Below are 19,921 nucleotides of genomic sequence, written 5' to 3' on the forward strand. Positions count from 1 at the left end.
ATAGTCATGGAAACCACAGCTTTAACCTTGTGAACAGCATGTTACATGACTTTCAAGCTTTGGTTTTGACAATATGCTGTGTATAATAGTAACACATTTTTCATATTATAATTAGGCATGCATGTTGTTCAGTTCTATAATTTAAATTTTTTGATGCACAGATACAGCCAGCTCTTCAAAACAGAATTACATTTGAAAGCAAAGAAATGAAAGTTAATTCTGAGTACCAGAACACACAATAAGTGAAATAAGATTTTTTTTTTGTTTGCTTTAAAGAGGCAGTGTTCTTTTCTTAAAGTTCTTAAGAGAAAAAAATGTACCCCTCCCCAAATAAAACTATGTATAAATTGCTGTATACAGATAGTTTAATGAAAATGTATAGTTTTTATTTTCCTTGTTTCTGCTCTTGGCACCAAACAAAATGACATGAATTTGTCTGTCTGTATTGGAAGTATCATCAGAAGGTGCATATATTGGAGCTTCAAGTGAGTGTGGTCAATCAAGACTTACCACTGTCTCAAGTTAGTGCAGACTGAAGAAATTGACCGCAGCCTGGTTGAATGTACCATTATGACTTTAATCTGAAGTGATTTATAGAAACTGCAGAATATCTAAATCAGCACACCCGACCACCTGTTTTCTAGGATAAGTGTAGTACCTTAACCATCCACCAGCTTTGAAAACACACAGTTGTTGCTATCGACAAGTTAATTGATTGCTGGCTTTAAAAAAGATTTTTCTGTTAAATGTAACAAAAATACTGCCACATTCAATTTTGATTTCTGCTAAATAAAATGATCTATTTCTGTGAACTGTCAAACTGCAGATCTTCTGATACCACAGAGTGATATTAGAAAAGATTTTGTAAGGCACCTGTTGTTGGGCAGATGTGCTGATCGTCACTGCCTCCTGTGTCTGGTGTATATGGGACAATCTTCATTATTTTCAAACTTGTTGCTGTTGCCTGGTCCCATTCAAAGGTATGAATCACATTTGAATTGCTGGTACTAGGTGTGCAGATATATACAATTCAGGTGAAAGATGAGGAAATAGCTAATATGGAATGTGGTGTCGTATTGAAATGGTGTTCCAATATGGATTTAGTCTGCACATTCTGAAAATAAGGTTCAGAATTCCATAGTGTGGGTATTTCCATAAATTACAAAAGTTTATTTTACAACTTGACATTTCTTTGTGTTGCATTAGGCAGTTTCAGTAATTTCATTGAATTTTCACTCTGCAGCAGAGAGTGCACCTATTTTAAATTTCCTGGCATAATAAAACTGTGTGCCAGATCAGGAATAGACTAAGATCTTTACCTCTTGCGATCAAGTGCTCCGTATGAGCCATCCAAGCATGACTTTGTAGATACCTGCCCAGGAAAGGCAAAGTCCAAGGTTCAATCCCCAGTTTTGATATGTCAGGAAGTCTCAGATCAGCATATATTGCTTAAAAGTGAGAACTCATTCTGGGAACAATCCTTTAGGCTGTGGCTAAGCCATTTCTCTATTCTTTCTTCCAGGAGTGCTAGTAAATTTGGAAGGTTGGAGAGAAATAGTGTGTAATTTGCAGCTAGTACATACCGAATTATTTTTTGTACCAATTTTCTGAGTTGTCTTATTGTAATGCGGATTTACAGCCAAAAGCAGAAAATGGCATTTAAAACATTTCATAATTGACTCCATGCTCATAATTTCACCAACTCTCAGTCTCTCTAAAATGATATCTCTATTAATTAATCTGTTTCTATAAAAATACCATCATTAATTCTTTTTTCCAGATACATGTTCTATTCCTGCTGTATAGGTGTCAAGTTTCTCCATGAAGCCCAGTTTTATACGTAGAAGTGTAACTTCTTTTGTCACTACTTCCAAAAAGACTTATCACTGTTCTAGTTTCATATATGCAAGAAAGAAAATTTGATGCCACCTACTTATTGGCTGAGTAATATTCCAGTCACCTTCATACCACACACAGGGTACATGAGGCTTATACAATACACACAGCAGAATATTAAGGTTTTAATATGTCTTATTGAAAGTCACAAAATGGATGGTTGTTACATATAACAATTTAAACTGTATTTGGTACCTTTTCTGAAAAACCTCCACTGTCCTGAATTGGATTAATATATGTCACAACTGTCAGAATGTCCCAGTCTACAGATATACCTCCAGCAAAAGAAACTGACCTGTGCAGTTTCTGTCTTTTGACACCTGAGTTTAAACATCCACTGTGCTTTCACAACTCTCTTTGTAAATTTGAACAGATTCATCAGACTGGACACGAAACACTTCCTCATAAAGTATGTGATACTATGTTCTATTTTCTGCTTTGTGTATGCACCAGGAGAAATTTGTATAAGAATACAGTAGTCTTCTCATGAAATTTAACGTGTTCACTAGGCCTATTTTTAGGCAAGTCAAAACCCCACATTTCTCTGAACAAAATTTAAACTTACAAAATATTTTTCTGAGGCATAATTCTCAACCACCCATTATCTGTAGTAGTTTTTAATTTTTCCAAATGAATGACTAGAGGTGTTTCACTTTCAGAATTCAAAGACTCATTTCCCATAATTAATTATGATTTATAAATTATTTTCCGAAATATTGCTACCACTTTCACTTTTTGAATTGTTAATATTTTACCAGGGTCGGTGTCAGTAAAATCGCTTTTATATTGCCATATGTCCACGACTGTGAAAGTTACTATGGACAAAATTATTATATTTTTTTGATTCAATAATTTTCCCTTAAATGCCATTTTCAATGACTAATGTTTACAAAATTCACACAAGTTTATAGCCTAAAATACCTCTAACATCAACAGAAAACTTAACAAATTGAATAAATAAACTTCCCTGTGTACTTTAGTTACTCAATAGAAGGCACATCAATATTATAAACTCAGTTTTTCTAAAGGTTGATTATTTTGATGTTGGCAGTTGTAAGTAATGTAAGAGTCATAAATGTTGATACTTGGCACTTCTTTGATATTTAAAACATTGAAAACCAAAAAATGTGTATTTCTAACAAGGAGGTTAAGTCTGGATCCATATTAAATTGATTTAACCATATCATTACTGCTTTTACCTATTAACAGTTTTTTGAGCTATTTTGCTAATTAATCAAATTCCCACAAATTTATGGACTTTGGGAATATTACTGGCAATATTCCCTGGGAATATTTCTTTGCTTTTAAATTACCAGTAATTTTACAACACTAGCATACTAAAAATTATTACTAAAAGTACAATTATACATTGTTGAAGTTTAATTATAATCTGTTACAATTCAGAGTTTTAACAAGAATGCATTGGACCTAGTGTATCTCATAAAAGACATCTTAAAGATCTTAATTACTATGAGATATTATCACTCTAGGCTCCTTAGAAAACTATTTTTAACCAGCTACGATAATATAAAACTTCCTGGCAGATTAAAACTGTGTGCCCGACTGAGACTCGAACTCGGGACCTTTGCCTTTCGCGGGCAAGTGCTCTACCGACAGAGCTACCGAAGCACGACTCGCGTCCGGTACTTTGGTTTCATTCTACGATAATATAGTTCAACAGGGGGTATCAGATACCACAATTTTCAAACCGTACAGGGCCAAGAATATTAACAGCTAGTGCAACATTTGTTGTAGCTGCAATAATGAAACTATAGTATCTGATAATAGGTCGTATATGGTATAGCAATCATCTAATTTCAGGTGTATTGGATATTGCATTTTAGCAAAATCACTATTCCTATATTTTGTAGCAATATCTTCAATTCTGTAGTCTCATGACTGAACAATTTCAAACTACCAAATTTACATGAAATTATCAAAAAAATATTTTTCTATATTTACATATGACCAGTTACTAATCCTAGACCCATTCTCTATTTATGCCAAGAAAAATATTCAGTGTTGTCACTCATTTCCTCAACTATAAACTGAAATACATCATCTGTATTTAACAGCCTATAAAAAGCTAGTAGGATGATGACAAAAGTCATGGGACAGCGATAAGCACATATACAGATGATGGTAGTATCGCGTACACAAAGTATAAAAGGATTGCGCGCATTGGCGGAGCTGTCATTGATACTCAGGTGATTCATGTGGAAAGGTTTCAGACAACTATGGCCACGCAACAGGAATTAACAGACTTCTAACATGGAACGGTACTTGGAGCTAGACACACAACATTCCATTTTGGAAATTGTTTACCTCTCACCAAGCACAATACAGTGGCTGAGAGCCTTCACTTGACAATTGAGGGCAGCAGCATTTGCGTGGAGTTAGCCAAGAGATAAGCAACACTGCACGAAATCAATGTGGGGCATACGACAAATGGCATTAATGGGCTACGGCAGCAGGCAACCAATACAAGTGACTTCGCTAACAAGCACGACATCGCCTGCAGTGCCTCTCGTGGCCATGTGACCCTATTGGTTGCATCCTAGGCAACTGGAAAACTTGCCTGGTCAGATAAGTCCCAATTTCAGTTGGGAAGAGTTGATGGTAAGTGTCAAGTGTGGTGCAGACCCCATGAAGCCATTGACCCAAATTGTCAAAAAGGCACTTTGCAAGCTGATGGTAGCTCCATAGTGGTGTGGGCTGTGTTTACCTGGAATGGACTGGGTCCTCTGGTCCAACTGAGCTGATCAGTGACTAAATGTGTGTGTTCAGCTACTTGGAGTGCATTTGTAGTCATCCACATGCTTCGTGTTTCCAAACAACGACGGAATATTTATGGATGACAGTGTACTGTGTCAGATCATTCTGGACAATTCGAGTGAATGATTAGGTCACCTGACATGAATCCCACTGGCAATTTATGGGATGTAATTGAGACGTCAATTCATGTACAAAATAAATTTTTCTGCAGGGGACTTCCAAAAATTTGTTGACTCCCTGCCATGTTGAGTTGGTGCACTATGCCATGTGAGAGGAGGTATCTCATGACTTTTTTAAGTAAATGTTCTTGTTTTGTAAATATACTAGGTACTGCATGTCACATGGTTAATGATACAAAGTCTCACCTGACTATTAACTTCTGCAAGTTTAAATTCTTATCTCAATTTCCTCACCAAAGCCTGTTTCTTCCAATCCTGCATTGCAATGAAAGATGTTTTGCAAGTTGTGATTTACACCACCACCACCACCACCACCACCACCACCACTACTACTACTACTACTACTACTACTACTACTACTACTACTGCTAAAGTTTGTGCACTAGTCCTCCAATTAGTGATTATGAGCACAGAGATATAATAATGTGTGCTCAGTAATTGTCAGTAGATTATACCTCAGAATATGCCACACTGGCTTGTTAGCCATTAAGCATCAGCTACAGCAAACGTTTTATTCATGATCACAAACCAAACCATTCAGTTCATGCTGTGAAAATGCTCTCCAATTTCATACAACGTAGTATCAAGTTGGTACCTCTTGTCACATAGCCCACCGGTCGAATCTTTTGTCTGAGCACCCGACATCTTGCAGTGATGGCACAGGAATGTGTTCATTATTTGAAGATACAGTGTTGCATTTAGCTGTTATCAGTAGGACCCCCAGATGCAGTTGTGGCGGCCCACAACACACCAAGTGTACACCAAACCATTCCACATGCATGACATGCTTTGTGGGAAGCCCACTTATTGAACCTGATCTGTTAATTTATTTTTGGAATATTGAAAATACGTATTTTCAATAACGTCATTTTTTGCAATTTCTACCCCATATCTAACAATGTGTGTGTTGTTAATCCATTTGACTAATAAACTCTTCCTGTTCCAAACATCACCATATGTGACCATTCATTCATAGAAAGAAGGGGTGGTGGGGGGATGGTGTCCATGCCATATTGGTGCACCAAGGTAACTTTCACTTTTGTCAGCAGCTATGATGGGTGTTTATTTCTTGTGTTTATTTTGTCCCTCCAGAGAATATTTGCAGCTAAAATCCACATAAATTAAGAAACAAAACAGCTGCATATGGTTTTAATCCAATGTTAAAGTACACTCTAGTCTTTCTGAAAGACCTTATGATCATATTTTTGACAACAGGCCATTAGGAAGACTATTAGGATGGTAATGACAATCAAATTTAATAAGAAAGAAAAAATATAATATTCAGAAAATGTAATAAAATATTTATTGATTTATAGTAAAATATAGTAATCATACACACAGTTTTCACACAAATTTTTATGCAAATGTTTACGACAATCAACCATAATCATCACTGTCAAATCACTGATAGTTGATTCATGTCAGGAACCCAATGGTTCCGACAAGTCCATTCTTTGTAAGCACTAATGGCTAAGAGCAATGAATGATGGCAGACGTCCTATTCTTGGTCTCTTCAATGCTGGCTCATCTTTGTCAGGTCCAGATTCTTTCAAATCACGGTGACTACCCTCTGCTTCTTTATGTGGACTTATCTCTGACTTTTTCAAATTTTCTTCTTCAGTTACAGATGAGTCTTTATTTTCAGTTTTTTCTTCTTGGTAATATCTCTTCCTGGTCGGATCTCCAGGTGTGTGATCAGTCTTCACCTGTTTAGCTTGGTTTGAAACAGTTTTCTTGTTTAACTTTGAACCTGTGTTGTGGGGGTAGGGGCAGTACTTACCTTTTTTACAGGTTCCATGCTTCTCATACTCTGGGCATACATAAGAATGCCTCTTCTTGCACTGCTTACGAAAATTGTGAAAGAAAAAAAAACCCAAGGGGTTATAAGAGAGAAATTTAAAGGAAAAACAATGCAAACATTCCATATCCATTACTTTATAAGAGGAACGAACTTTCAGCAGCACCTAAATAATATAAAACTGCTGATGCTATTAGTACTATTACAATTCTGCAATTTACAAAAGAAATAATTGACCTCATTCCAGATAACACAACAGCTATACACTAACAACAGGTATTGGCTGCAGTAAGTTTGAATTGAATGTGCCTAAATATGGCATTTATGTTAGCAACATTCCATCAGATTCTGTAATTTTACTTTCCTTAGTAAGATTATATTTAAATCAATGTAAATAATTTAGGAATAAATGAGTTCGCTCACCAAACAGCAGATGCACTGAATCATCAACAAGTGCGCGCGCACGCGCGCCTGTCTGTATGCTGTACTGGCTGGACACACACTTGTAAAAGGATTTTTTCTAAAAGCTACCAAGTTTTCACTCTTTTATGTGTGCCTGTCAATGACTCAGCACTTCTGCTATCCAATGAATGGTCTCTTTTAGTCCTAAATTATTTATATTCTGCCCGAACTTTCCTTACTGTATCTGTATTCAAATCAGTTACACAATTTTGAATTGGATGACTCACAGTGATTTCTCCACTTTGAAATTAAGCTTTGTGAGCCTTCCTGAGATTGACACCAACTCTCTTCACAGTTCTAATTTAGAATAGATGAGATGTATCAGACTGGCCAAAATACATTTCCATATAAAGTACCTGACATTATGATTTCTGTTGTCTGCTTTAGCCTACAGTCACACTACAGTCTGATTAAAATTACTTAATAGTGGACACTTCACGTGCTGGAGCTGGTTTCCATACATTGGAGCACTCAATGTCACATACAAACCATTCCCCGTCACTTAATTGCCACAATTGCTCATTTCACTACCAATTCCTTGTTCAGCTTTCTCTTTTTGTGTGGTTTGATCCCAAATCCTGGATCTGGCCCTTTCATATTTCATCACACATAAGAGAGAGACACACACGTATGAAATTACATGAAGCTGATTTTTTTTTAGGGCTACAACTTGTCTCATCATTGCAACTCTGGCACCACACCAAAGTCAAATATGGCAATCTAATGCTCGGTAGTGGCGTAATGGAGTGGTTGGCATATAAATCTGGTGTATTGAAGGTCTTAGATTCAAACATTGTCAAATGCCGTGTAATTTTATTATTTATAAATCTGATCAGAAACTTATTTTTTATTCAATTCATTTGTTTCATTTTATTTTTTATTTCTAATACTTTGTCACATCTTTTTCATCATTGTACTGACTTTTCTATTTGCTCTTGTTTTTCTTCCTATTATTGAGCTTTTGTTTGGAATCTGAGCGTCACATATAATCTGCAACCAAGTGCCTACCAGGACTACTCATCAGTTGGTAATGCAGCACCACGTCTCCAGTGTGAGGATAGTTTCAAGTAACTAACAATAGTGAGAAATTACAATTCACTTTTAGTGCAGAAACTGAATTTTTTTGTCTCTGACAGGTTAGCTTTAACCACAAAGTGATTGTGGTTTTAGTTCTGATGCTTATAGTTGACTGCCATTTTGTCAGATATATTGAACGTCTCAGGATGTGTTAGGTTAGGACACACGTTTGAATTCAGGGCTAAAAAACATGTCGTCAGAAGCACATCAAGAATTAGCCTCTTAATGTCAGCTGTCGATAGAGGACCTTGCATTTCCGACTTACAACACAGTGGCCACTTCCAACATTGCTCCATGTTACACGTTAACAGCATTTGTGAAGTGACTCACCATGTCGTGTGTTGCTTATAAATCGAACGGCAGCCAGCAACTAATGTGGCAACACTAGCAGCAAGTGACAGACGCCAGTCAATTTTAATCAGACTATAACATTTTGACAAATGACTATCAACAGTGTCATCAAAATCTCTTATCCTAGTACACTGAGGTAGTGTAATTACACATTAACTTCTGTAAATGATTTTGACAACTGTGTGCTATGGGACAGTCTAATGGTACTCTGTAATGAAACCAGTAGCCATTTGACAAAACACTAGTCTGATTGTAGACTACAACAAAGTTTTTTCCTCATTTTTTTGCTGTTCCAATTGGACCTTAAGCAATTCCATTCATTCAGGTGGCTGTGTGTAGTGGTACAGGAAAACTGGTGTCCCAACATTGAAGGGGCCATGATCCAAGTCTAAACTGTATTCTGAGGCCGATACGAAAGTGCACTATCAATTTATCTATAAATTTAATATTGTGAACCTATACAGCAGAAAAATAATTTGTTCTGAACTAAATCATTCCAGTGAACAAGGGAGTGACAGTTATTTCCTTTGCACTTGCAGAACAGTTACACAACAGATTCTCTTATAGGTTACATGAATTGTTTATGAGAATCCACAATTATTTTTAACTATTTATTAAAATGCTTTATAGAAAGTTTGAAATTGCTAACAATGTCTTATGATAATTTTACAATAATTTAAATTTTAACAAAATGACACCAAAACATTTTCTGAACTGAAGATGCTGTTTCTTGTGGCTTCAGAGTTGTTAGTTTTTGAAAGCTTGTATCAACAGCTACTACCAGACTTTCATAAAGTTAACAAGAAATGTTTTTTCAATCGTTAATATATTACTTCCAACACAGAAGATTTATTTATTTATTTTTTAATAGAAAATATTGCCCCAGTTTACATCCCACACTAGTGCAAATATCACTGATATAGATGCAGCATTGAGAAAATGCTAATATCACTGTGAGCCCTGTCAGACTCTATAGAATTTGCAATGTAGTTAGCTCCCATTTTAAAGATACCGTAGATCCAACTGTGCCTAGTGATTGAAACAAAGTACATGTCCCATATTTCTATAAGGAAGATACTGGAAGTGATCCATAAAATACCATCCAATCTTAGTGACATCCATCAGTTGCAGAATCCTAGAACATATTCTGAGCCCAAACACAACGGAGTATCTTGAATTAAATGACATTCATGGTAACCATTCTGGAGTCCAAAACACTGATCATGAGAAACCCAACTTGCACTCCGACAACCTGAAAGCCACGAATCAAAGATCAGGAGAATGTAGTAGTCTGACTTTGGAAAAGTGTACAACCTGGCACCCCATCAACATTTATTAAAAAATGTACCATTATATAGGGTATCAAACAAGATTTGTGAGTGGACTGCAGATTACTTGGCAGGCTGAGTGCAGCATGTTACCCTGTCTGTCCTGACAGAAGTAGATGTGACTTCAGATGTGCTATGGAGAAGTTTGCTAGGACCCTTCTGTTCATGTCTTACGCTAATGACCAGGCTGCCAATATTAATAGGAACCTCAAACTTCTCAGAGATATGTTTCAACATATGAGAGCCATTCAAGTGTAAACCAGAATATCTTAACACAGTTTTACTGTGTGATACATACCAATAATTACTGACTTATTTTCTCAACATAGTTTCCATAACAGAAATCCATTTTCTGCCTCTGATAAGCAACTTTCTCATCCTTTCATGTAGAAAACAAATTGGCTATCCCAGTAGCCAATTGTGAGAGTTCTGTTTGACTGCATCATCATCAAAATGTTCCCTTCCTAGTGTCCTCTTCTGTGGACCAAACAGGGTGGTCACAAGGGGATGTGCGAACTGTAGGGTGCAATTTGATGAGGTTGCTAATGTAGTTCTGCAAGTTCTTCACAAGCAACAACTGTTGCATAGGGCCATGCATTGCTGAGGAGGAGGATGATGATGTGAATTGGCTGCAGACTGTTGTGATAAGCAACCTTTGCATCATCGAGCAGTTTGCACTAGTGACTGCATTCATCATCCTTCACCCATGCAAACAGTCAACCAAAAATACATGTTTTAAGTCCCAAAACATGTTGCCTCAACTTTTCAGCTGACGGCATATATGCCTTGATTGGTGTCCCCTCTCCAACTCTCTCCCACTCCCTACTCTTGTTTTTGTTCTCTGGGAGTATAGTGATGGACACATATTTTGTCACAGCATAATACAGAAATGCCTCTCTTTCCTTCACAAAAGAAAAGTATTCTGACTACATAATTATCCAGCTATAGGACCAAGACTCAGGGATACCTGGCAACCTCTCTGACTAAGTAGCCTTCCACCACGTGGGGTATTTGTGGTGTGGACCATGTAGATCCCCAAATATCATGGGACCAATATGCGCATGACTAAAGAAAATAAATTAAAACAAACTGAGGGACTAACTGAGACCTCAGACACACAAACATTGTGGTCATGACTGAAGGCAGGCATTTCCACTACTGAATTAGGGTCTAGACCACAGCCAGAAGTGTGAACAGTAACCAAGAAGTTGGACCAGATCAAGATTAAAGCTTTGTCTGGGGCCAAGGGGAGGAAACTACCCGGGGAAAAGAAAAAAAGGAAGGGAAAGAATGGCTTCTTAAAGACAAGTGGAGAGAATTACAAGGTCTTGAACCTAAGACCCCCAATAAAAAACTGTCAAGTTGAAGGGGATACACAGACCCCCCACTACGTCTAAGACAGGCAGCAAGAGGATAAGGGAGGAATCCAAGACTCCCTCTTTCCTGGATAGGTGAGCCCAGAAAAAAATCAAGGCAAGAAATAGGGAAACAGACTGGTAGTACTATAGTCTATATTTAAGATGGCAGTTATTCAGGAAGGCTGTCCACTGGTGGCCGTCACCTAGCAGCAGGAGGAATTTGTACATATGGCCCTCTTTGAAAAGGTTGGAGGGGGGGGGGGGGGGGGGGATGCTGGACCAGGACCCAACTTCAGGAGGGTCTATCTAGACTGTGGTGCCCTCATTTTTGTCTGAATTTTCACACGGTGGAATGGCTTAAGGACAAGGTGCCCGTGATATCCCCATGTGAAGATGCAAAGCTGCTGGTCAAGACGGCAGTGGAGCTTAAGACCACAAAGATATCAATATGGGTACCAGAGATCCTTAAGGATGTTTCTCCTAAGACTGTTCGAGAAAATAGGTGCCCAGAACCCGAAAGTGTCAACTGAGGACTGGAGTGTGATCAACCAGAAGGTTTTATTATCATAAGGACGAACCCTGGTGGTGGAGGTTGAAGTCCCTGAAGGCGATTCAAGAGCAAGAATTGAAATTGTTTTTACGGTTCTGTTCAGAGACTGGAGGTACTGTAGATTAATCTGCAGCACAGTAAAGGGTCCTCTGCTGCAAGAGCCCTACTTATATAAAGGGGGCGTATTGGGCCTCGGTGGCACTGGAGGTCAGCTTACTTATACTAGAAATATAAAACTCCAGAATATGCATCCATGTAAGAAATGGAATTTCTTTAATGCCAATGATCAATTTCTGTTCCAGGGACCTAGTGGCCATTACAATGCAGCAATATGAGGATAGTATCACGAGGGAAATTTTTTTGCCCTCAGCATACCTACCTTATGAAGACAGCTCTCCTCCTCCTTCGGAGATATAAAGACAGCACATGAGATGGTGGATTGCTCCTCAAAACTCACTTTCCTCAATATGCTCTGCCGGACAACACAGACCAGAATGTGATCCCGGCGAGACAATTGTTCTCAGGTGCTCAGAGAGAGAACTGGAAATTGGCAAAGGAGTGTGTGGACTTCAATAAAATCCAATGAGCAGTGGGGACATTCCAACCTTTCAAGTTATCTGGCCCATATGGAATCCTTCCAGCTCTCCTGCAACAGGCAGGAGAGAATCTCATAAGAGTCCTATGCAGGTTATTCAGGGTTAGTCCAGCAGTAGGAATCACTCCCAATGGAGGGCAGTGAAGGTTTTCGTTCCAAAGCCAGGGAGAATTGATCATACCAAGGCCAAGGATAGAAGACCAGTCAGTCTGTCCTCCTCCATCCTCAAATCATTCGAAAAACTGGTTAATGTATACATTGGGAGAGGAGGCTACTTAGAGCTCCTCTACATTTAAACCAACACACATATCAACCAGGTAAATCATGTGAGACAGCTCTCCATCGACTACTTGGGAGGGTGGAGAAAGCACTTCACTTCCAAGAAATAGCACTCTGCATCTTCCTGGATATCGAGGGGGCCTTCAGTAAAACGACTTTTGATCCCAGGGTAAGGGCAGCAGAGGTGCATGATCTAGGGACCACCATATGTAGGTGGACCAGGGCCATGCTTAGTGGAAGGAAGGTAGAGGCCACCATTAAGAATGAAAAGATAGTAATTAACACCACTGGAGGTTGCCCACAAAGACAGTTCTGTCCCGTTTATTGTGGAATGTAGTGGTGAATGATCTCATTGAGGAACTAAATTACAGACAATGCTTCTGTCAAGGATACGCAGATGACTGTCATAGTAATACTTGGCAAATTCACTGACACAGTCAGGAATATGGGACAAGGAGGGTTGGACATTGTGCATAAATGGTGCATTAAACAGGATCTGAGAGTTAATCCTAAGAAGACAGTTCCGGTGCCATTTACGAAGAGAGATATTCAGCAAGCTAGTTGGAATCTAAAGTTCTTCAATGAAACTCTACCTGTGAAGGGGGACAGTGAAACATCTAGGGGTGTAACCGTGGACGAGAAGCTAACTTGGACCCCTCATATTAAGAGTATCTGCTCCAAGGCAAAAAGTACTTTAGTGAGTACTAGGAGGGCTTTTGGCAAAAACTGGGACCTAAGCCCCAGGGGTATGCAATGTATAACACAGTGGTTAGACCTAGGATTTCCTACGGGGCTGTAGTGTAGTGCAAGAAGGTAGAACAGCGGGTTGCAACTAAAGAGCTTGCAGAGACTGGCCTGCTTAGCCATAACAGGTGGAATTAGCAGCACACCAACCGCAGGGAAGGAAGCCATGCTGGAGATGCCTCCACTACACCTTTGCGTCAAGATTGAGGCAGCAGCTGCAGCATACAGACTTAAAACTGGCAAAAACTATCTCATCGGGATATCCAGAAGCACACACTAACATAGTGAGTGACGTAAATTTAGGAATGGCTGGGGAAATGTCTGCCGCCTATATAATAACTCCCAACTGCTTCAACAAGCCTTACAATATAATACTTGGAAACATCCGTTTGACACATTACCAGGGACACTGTTTGGTTCACTGATTGGTCAAAATCAGACCAAGGCATTGGGGCAGTGGTGTATGGGGTGTAGCCAAGACTGGAGAACATCATCTCTCTAGGAAAACTGGCCTCTGTATTCCAAGCTGAAATTACTGCAATCTGGGCATGTGTGGAGGAGAACACGTGTACATGCTACTAGGACCGTAGCATCTACATCTATTCAGACAGCCAGGCAGTTCCTGCAATGAGATCTAAGATTGCTGCAGAATGCCACAGGGCTCTGGTGGAGCTAGGGTAAACTAGTGAGAGTCCCTGGCCACTTGGGGATCTGTGGCAATGAACAAGCCGACAGATTGGCCAATATGGGGCAACGACTCCATTTATTGGACCAGAACGTGTCCTAACAATCACCAAGGCTGTGATCAAACTAGAACTGCAGAACTGGCTTGGGAAACAGCATGTAGAATATTGGACCAAGGTCCATAAAGAAAAACATGGGAATTAAGCCCAAGGCTCATTTTTAAAAAGCTCTGTAATCCTGGGATTGAACAGGAAAGAGATCAAACTCATGACTGGACTGATGACAGGCCATGGGAATTTCAAAAAACACCTAGGAATTTCAAAAAAACACCTATACACAAAGGGTATAACAGAAGAAGACCCTAAATGTAGGATCTGTGATGAGGGTGAAGAAACTGCATCACACGTAATCTTCAAATACATGGAATTAGAGAGCAAAAGTTACAGAATCTTTGGAACAACTAGACCCAAAGAAATTGTGTTAAACAAAAAACTGGTAAAGGGACTCCTTGCACTATTTAAGGGTATTTGTTGGCTTTACTAGATATACAGGGAGCGATACCACACAATAAACTCAGTTTCTGTGCAGACAGTGGCAGTTAGACCTAAGCTGTTTTAGCTTCACTGTCAAAATCAAATCAATCCAATCAACACCAATAGGAATGGTACCCCTTTTTTTGGCATGCTTTTGGGTTGGTTGGTTGGTTTAAAAGGGGGGAGGGGGGGAGAGAAGGGATCCAACTGCGAGGTCATCAGTCCCTTGTTCCCAGTAAAATAATGACAATGTAAAGAAGAAAAGAGACATACAGCACAACAATAGAAAGGAAGAACCAGAAGAACGGCACAAGGATAACCAATGCTACTATGAACAGAAACAGGAAAAGAAAACCATACAGAGAAGCAAGAAACAGGTAGAAGGAGTAAAAACAAGAGAGCAGATGATCGTGGCTGGCCGACCACAAGAATAAAAAGGAAAAGCCAGCCACATTAAAACACCCACCCTAAAAGCATTAGAGTGGAGAACACAAAGGGACAAAGGACAAACATTAAAACTTATAATTATAAAAACCCACTGATGTATATAAAACTTAAAACTAAATTAGCTGATGAGGTGCTGTCAGCTACAATTAATGGCAATGAGTCCAGTAACTGAAAAGTCCGTCACAGGGCAGCCAAAGGAGGACAGCTCACCCAGATATGGGCCACTGTCAGCCTGGCGCCGCACCAACACTGAGATGGGTCATCACGGCACCCAAGCGTGGCCAATGTGGAGCCAGCAGAGAACCAATGAGTCCCTGCGAGACGTCACATGGAGGACTGCCACACATTCGTAGAATCCTTAATGGCACCCAGCTTGTTGTGTGTGCTGAGGTTATGCCATTTCTTCTTCCGAAGCAGCAAAACCTTGTGGCGTAGTACTGAACACAGGTCAGTTGCAGAGAAGCCAATCTCCATTAGGGGTTTCCGCATACAGTGTTTGGCCAGCCTGCCCTGAAGTTCGTTGCCTGGGATTTCAACGTGACCTGGGGTCAAGACAAACACCACTGAATGACCAGACTGTTCCAGGGCATAGATGGTCTCCTGGATGGTTGCTATCAAGGGATGATGAGGGTAGCACTGATCGAGAGCTTGTAGGCCGCTCAAGGAATCAGTACACAGAATAAACACCTCCCTGGGCATGAACAGAGCTCAAGAACATGAGATGTAGCCACCAGCTTGGCAGTGAAAACACAGCATGCCATAAGGAATGCTGTTCAATATCTCCTCCATGAACATGTAAAAAGCTGACATGAGCATCAGCCATCAAAGCCCTCGGTGTAAACCACTTCATGGCCTCGGTACTTGTAAAGAATCGAGAAGAAGTGGCAGCGGAGATCCGCGGGTTTAACTGTGTCCTTGGGGCCATGTGAAAGGTCCTACAGCTGCTGCTAGACCAGTAATGGCCACTAAAAATAAACACACACACACACAATACAGATCCCTGCGGGACCCCATTCTCCTGGATATGGGAGACACAAACTTGGATCAGATGGCAGACTCTAGGGACACAACATTATCAGTGGTAGAGCAATCCTGGCGGAAGCCGCCCTGACATGGAGCTAGTAGACCACATGAATGGGGTTGACAGAGCTGATGGGGCTACAACTGTTGTAGTGGCAGTGTAAGGGGCGTAACATGCTGTCGTGCATACAGGATGTAGGCTATCAAATTTCCTCTTAGCCTCAGTGTAGGTCAGTCTGTCTAGGGTCTTGTACTCCATGATTTTCCTTTCTTTCTGGAGAATCCTGCGGTCTGGCAAGCAAGACGAATGGTGTTCTCCACAGTTGACACAGATGAGGGGTGATGGGCATCTGCAATCTTGAAATGTGACACTGGAAGTACAGCAGGAAGACATATGACCAAACTTCCAACATTTAAAGGACCCCATTGGGGAAGGGATATAGGGTTTTACATCACAGCTGTAGACCATCACCTTGACCTTCTCGGGTAATGTATCACCCTTTAAGGCCAAGATGAAGGCACCGGTGGAAAACTGATTAGCCCTCAGACATCGGTGGACACGCCGAATGAATTTTACACCTCACCGTTCTAAATTGGCGCACAGCTCATCGTCAGACTGCAAAAGAAGGTCCATGTGAATTATGATATCCTGGACCATATTTAAGCTCTTATGGGGCTTGATGGTTACAGAAACTTCCCCCAGCTTGTCACAAACAAGTAACACCATGACTGGGCAGAGGATGCCGTTTTGATCAAGGCTGACTCAGATCTCATTTTGGACAAGCCCTCCACCTCCCCAAACTTATGCTACACAACTCTTCCACAAGAAACAAAACTCAGTTCTTTATTAAGTCTTTTGTAGCTGTGATTCATTGACACTGAACTGTGGCTCAAAAAGATTTAACACAGAAAGTTAATAATTTCAAGGACTTCAGAAATCTAGAATAGGATTCTTCAAAGGAAACTAACCCCCAAAAGTGAAAAATAGCATCTATTCAAAACACATACTGCAATCATGAGTATCATTCCCTTAATTTTTACTTGACTGTTGACAATGAAGTCATCAGTGAGTGTGAAGCCCAAACTGTGAAAGGATATCAACTTAATCCTCTCAAATTAACTGCCTCACCATTCATTTAAAATGATTTGGAGCAATCACAGAAAACTGAAATCTGGATGTTTACACAAGGATTTGGACTTCTGTCCTTCCCTGTGCCACCTTACTAATACAGTATGAGAATAATAATGTTCAAATAATACCGGCTAGTCCAAATACCATAATATGAAAATCCTCAACAGCAATGAAACATAAGCAGTTATCCTCCTCAAACCCTTGCTAACCAGAGCACAAAATAAATTAGAGTATTTACTTTCATGTGACATGTGAGTGCAACAAAATTTTACATCTAAAACTGTGTGTTTATGCAATGACATGTTTCATTAAACTATCTGTTCAGTGGCAGTGACCTAACAATTTACTACAGATATGTCATTCTGCTTTATTATTATTATTATTATTATTATTATTATATTATTATTATTAGTGGTTTAGGACCCTAAATGGTGAGGTCATGCATGCCCTTGCATAGAATAGAGAGATGAGGGTGGTGAAAATCTAATAAAACATTAACAATAAATTTGAAAACTCAATTGCATCAACACAAGAACTCAAAATACAATTGTGACATTGCAAGATCCATTAAAAAAATCACCCATAAAGTCAGACAAACTAGAGTAACTAGATAAAATCAAAGTAAAAATACCTACATATACACTGTTAGGAAGCAGACTGATTACTGTGGCTGGATGACTTCGTAGATATAATGGGTGACAAAAGCCACTGAAATCTTGAACTCAACATTTTGGGAAGTAGTACCAAAATCACACAGAGTCTTAAAATATTAATCACCCTTGCCTCTTCATCAGTTAAAATAGAGGGTTAAGTCCTACAGGAGATCCAGGTATGTTCTTGGATCATGATAAAACACATGTTGTATTGACAATTGTTCCACATCTGACATCTCTTGACATAACAGAAAGCCATGTGTCAATGGGCAATGCCCCACTTTTAAGCCTTGCGAAGGCTACTTCTTCAGCTTATTGTGGTTGGAAGGAGGTAAGCCATAGTTGCACTCAGGGTTTCACTGACCACAGCTTGTTTTTTATTTACTTCCAGCCACTGAGTCTCCTACCGACAGATGGTCTTCTGAGTGACATATATGGTAATAGCATGCAGGAGGACTAAACAGGACAAGCAGGATGTGGAAGGGAACAAACCTCATTGGCAGCTACATCTTGAAGGTCATTTCCCAGGACCTCTAAGTGCCCTGAAATCCAGCATAAAATTATTTCTTTTTCCTACCTTTACAAGAAAATGAGAGAATTCTGCACTTTCTGCAACATTCAATCTGTTGGGTACATCTGACCAAAAGCATTGAGGACACTTTGGAAATCCAAATCAATGAATTTCTTGCCACAATGGAATCTCATCTGCTCCAGTGCCCTCAGCATAGCTAACAGTTCCACACAGTAAGCTGAAAGCTGTTCTGGAAGGCTTATCTTAATGATAATGCCCAAGAACACAATGGAGCAGATATAAAATCCTCCATCTGTGTAAACACTAATAAAATCTGAATAGCAATTTAAAATCTCATTAAACTTAAAATTTAAAAATATATCCTGAGGGTATAGTTCTCATTTTATTAGGCCTCTTTGGTACCCAGAGATTCCTTACTCTACTCTGGCTTTGGACCTGACTGCCTTCCCACCTATACCAACTCAAGGCTCTCCCTCAGATATCCTGAGTGGTTTTGTCACCCATGTACAGTTACAGAACATTACAGCAGTGGCTGGATAAGAGATGGATGCTGTCTCTTCTGGAACAGAACGGGTCCTGCATGCCCGCGTGAGTTGGTGGCAGTGAACTGTGGAGGCCCACCAGCCTCAGCACTCAAGCTATTAACTTGACTCATGTGATAAGTTCCTGTTGACAGCCTAATACCCTTGTGGTGAACCACATACAGCATTTTGAGATAGAAAGGCCTTCCTGATCCATATAGTTGTCATCCATATTCAAGCCAGGGTAACTCAAAGGCTTAATAAAGTTGGAGAAGATATGCCCTATTGGCTCCAAGGCATGACTGATGCATTTAATGATGTTTAAAACCTTGAGGCATCTCAGTTTTAGTTTTTTAAGGTGAGACAGCAATATTAGCCTCTCATTAAAAGTCAGGCACAGATATTTCACCATTTACTTAAAAGCAGGAATGGTATCCCCCAGTTCTAAAAAGATATAAAGAGCAGGAGTAAATAAAAACAAGACTTTCAGTGTTCTCCAAAGAGAATTTAAAACCACTGGTTTTGCTTATTCCTCCAACTGCCTAATTGCCAACTACAATTGCCTAAGAGTCACTTCAAAGCTGGATGAGACAAGACACAGAAGATGGAGAAGTCATCCACAAACAAAGAACACATTACAGAACTCATTACTGTGGATATAATACTGTCGATCCCATTACACTTTAAACACTACCTTGAGGGACAAGATCTTTCTGATAGGAAGGACTGTATGAATGCTCGAAGACGTCCACAGAAAGCCCATGCATAAAGCTGCAACAAAATATTATGCCTGCCGTCAAATCTAGGAATACACAAACAAGGAGTTACGTATGCAGGAAAGCTTGCTGAATGACCATTTCAAGCAGAGTCAGGTTATCGAGTGTGGAGTGAAGCCTCCTGAACTATCAATGGGAGTGAAAGTAGTGACCTAGTTTCAAGAACCCACACTAGGTGCTAATTGACCACATTCTCCAGTCTTTCCTACCCAATTCCTTCTGCAGTTTAAA

At 39.7% G+C, this 19,921-nt stretch overlaps 1 protein-coding gene across 2 annotated transcripts in view; it reads right to left on the reverse strand.

Moving 5' to 3' along the window:
• Nucleotides 1–6,130: 6,130 nt before the first annotated feature.
• LOC126266651 (uncharacterized) overlaps nt 6,131–19,921 on the reverse strand; it is a 60,992-nt gene continuing 47,201 nt past the window's right edge. For both annotated transcript variants that reach the window (XM_049971044.1, XM_049971043.1), the window contains exon 8: nt 6,131–6,691. In XM_049971044.1, coding sequence (XP_049827001.1) covers nt 6,314–6,691 — 378 coding nt within the window. In that variant the 3' untranslated portion in view covers nt 6,131–6,313. The remainder of the gene's footprint in view (nt 6,692–19,921) is intronic.

Source organism: Schistocerca gregaria, chromosome 4 (genome assembly GCF_023897955.1).
Source record: "Schistocerca gregaria isolate iqSchGreg1 chromosome 4, iqSchGreg1.2, whole genome shotgun sequence".
Lineage (NCBI taxonomy): Eukaryota > Metazoa > Arthropoda > Insecta > Orthoptera > Acrididae > Schistocerca > Schistocerca gregaria.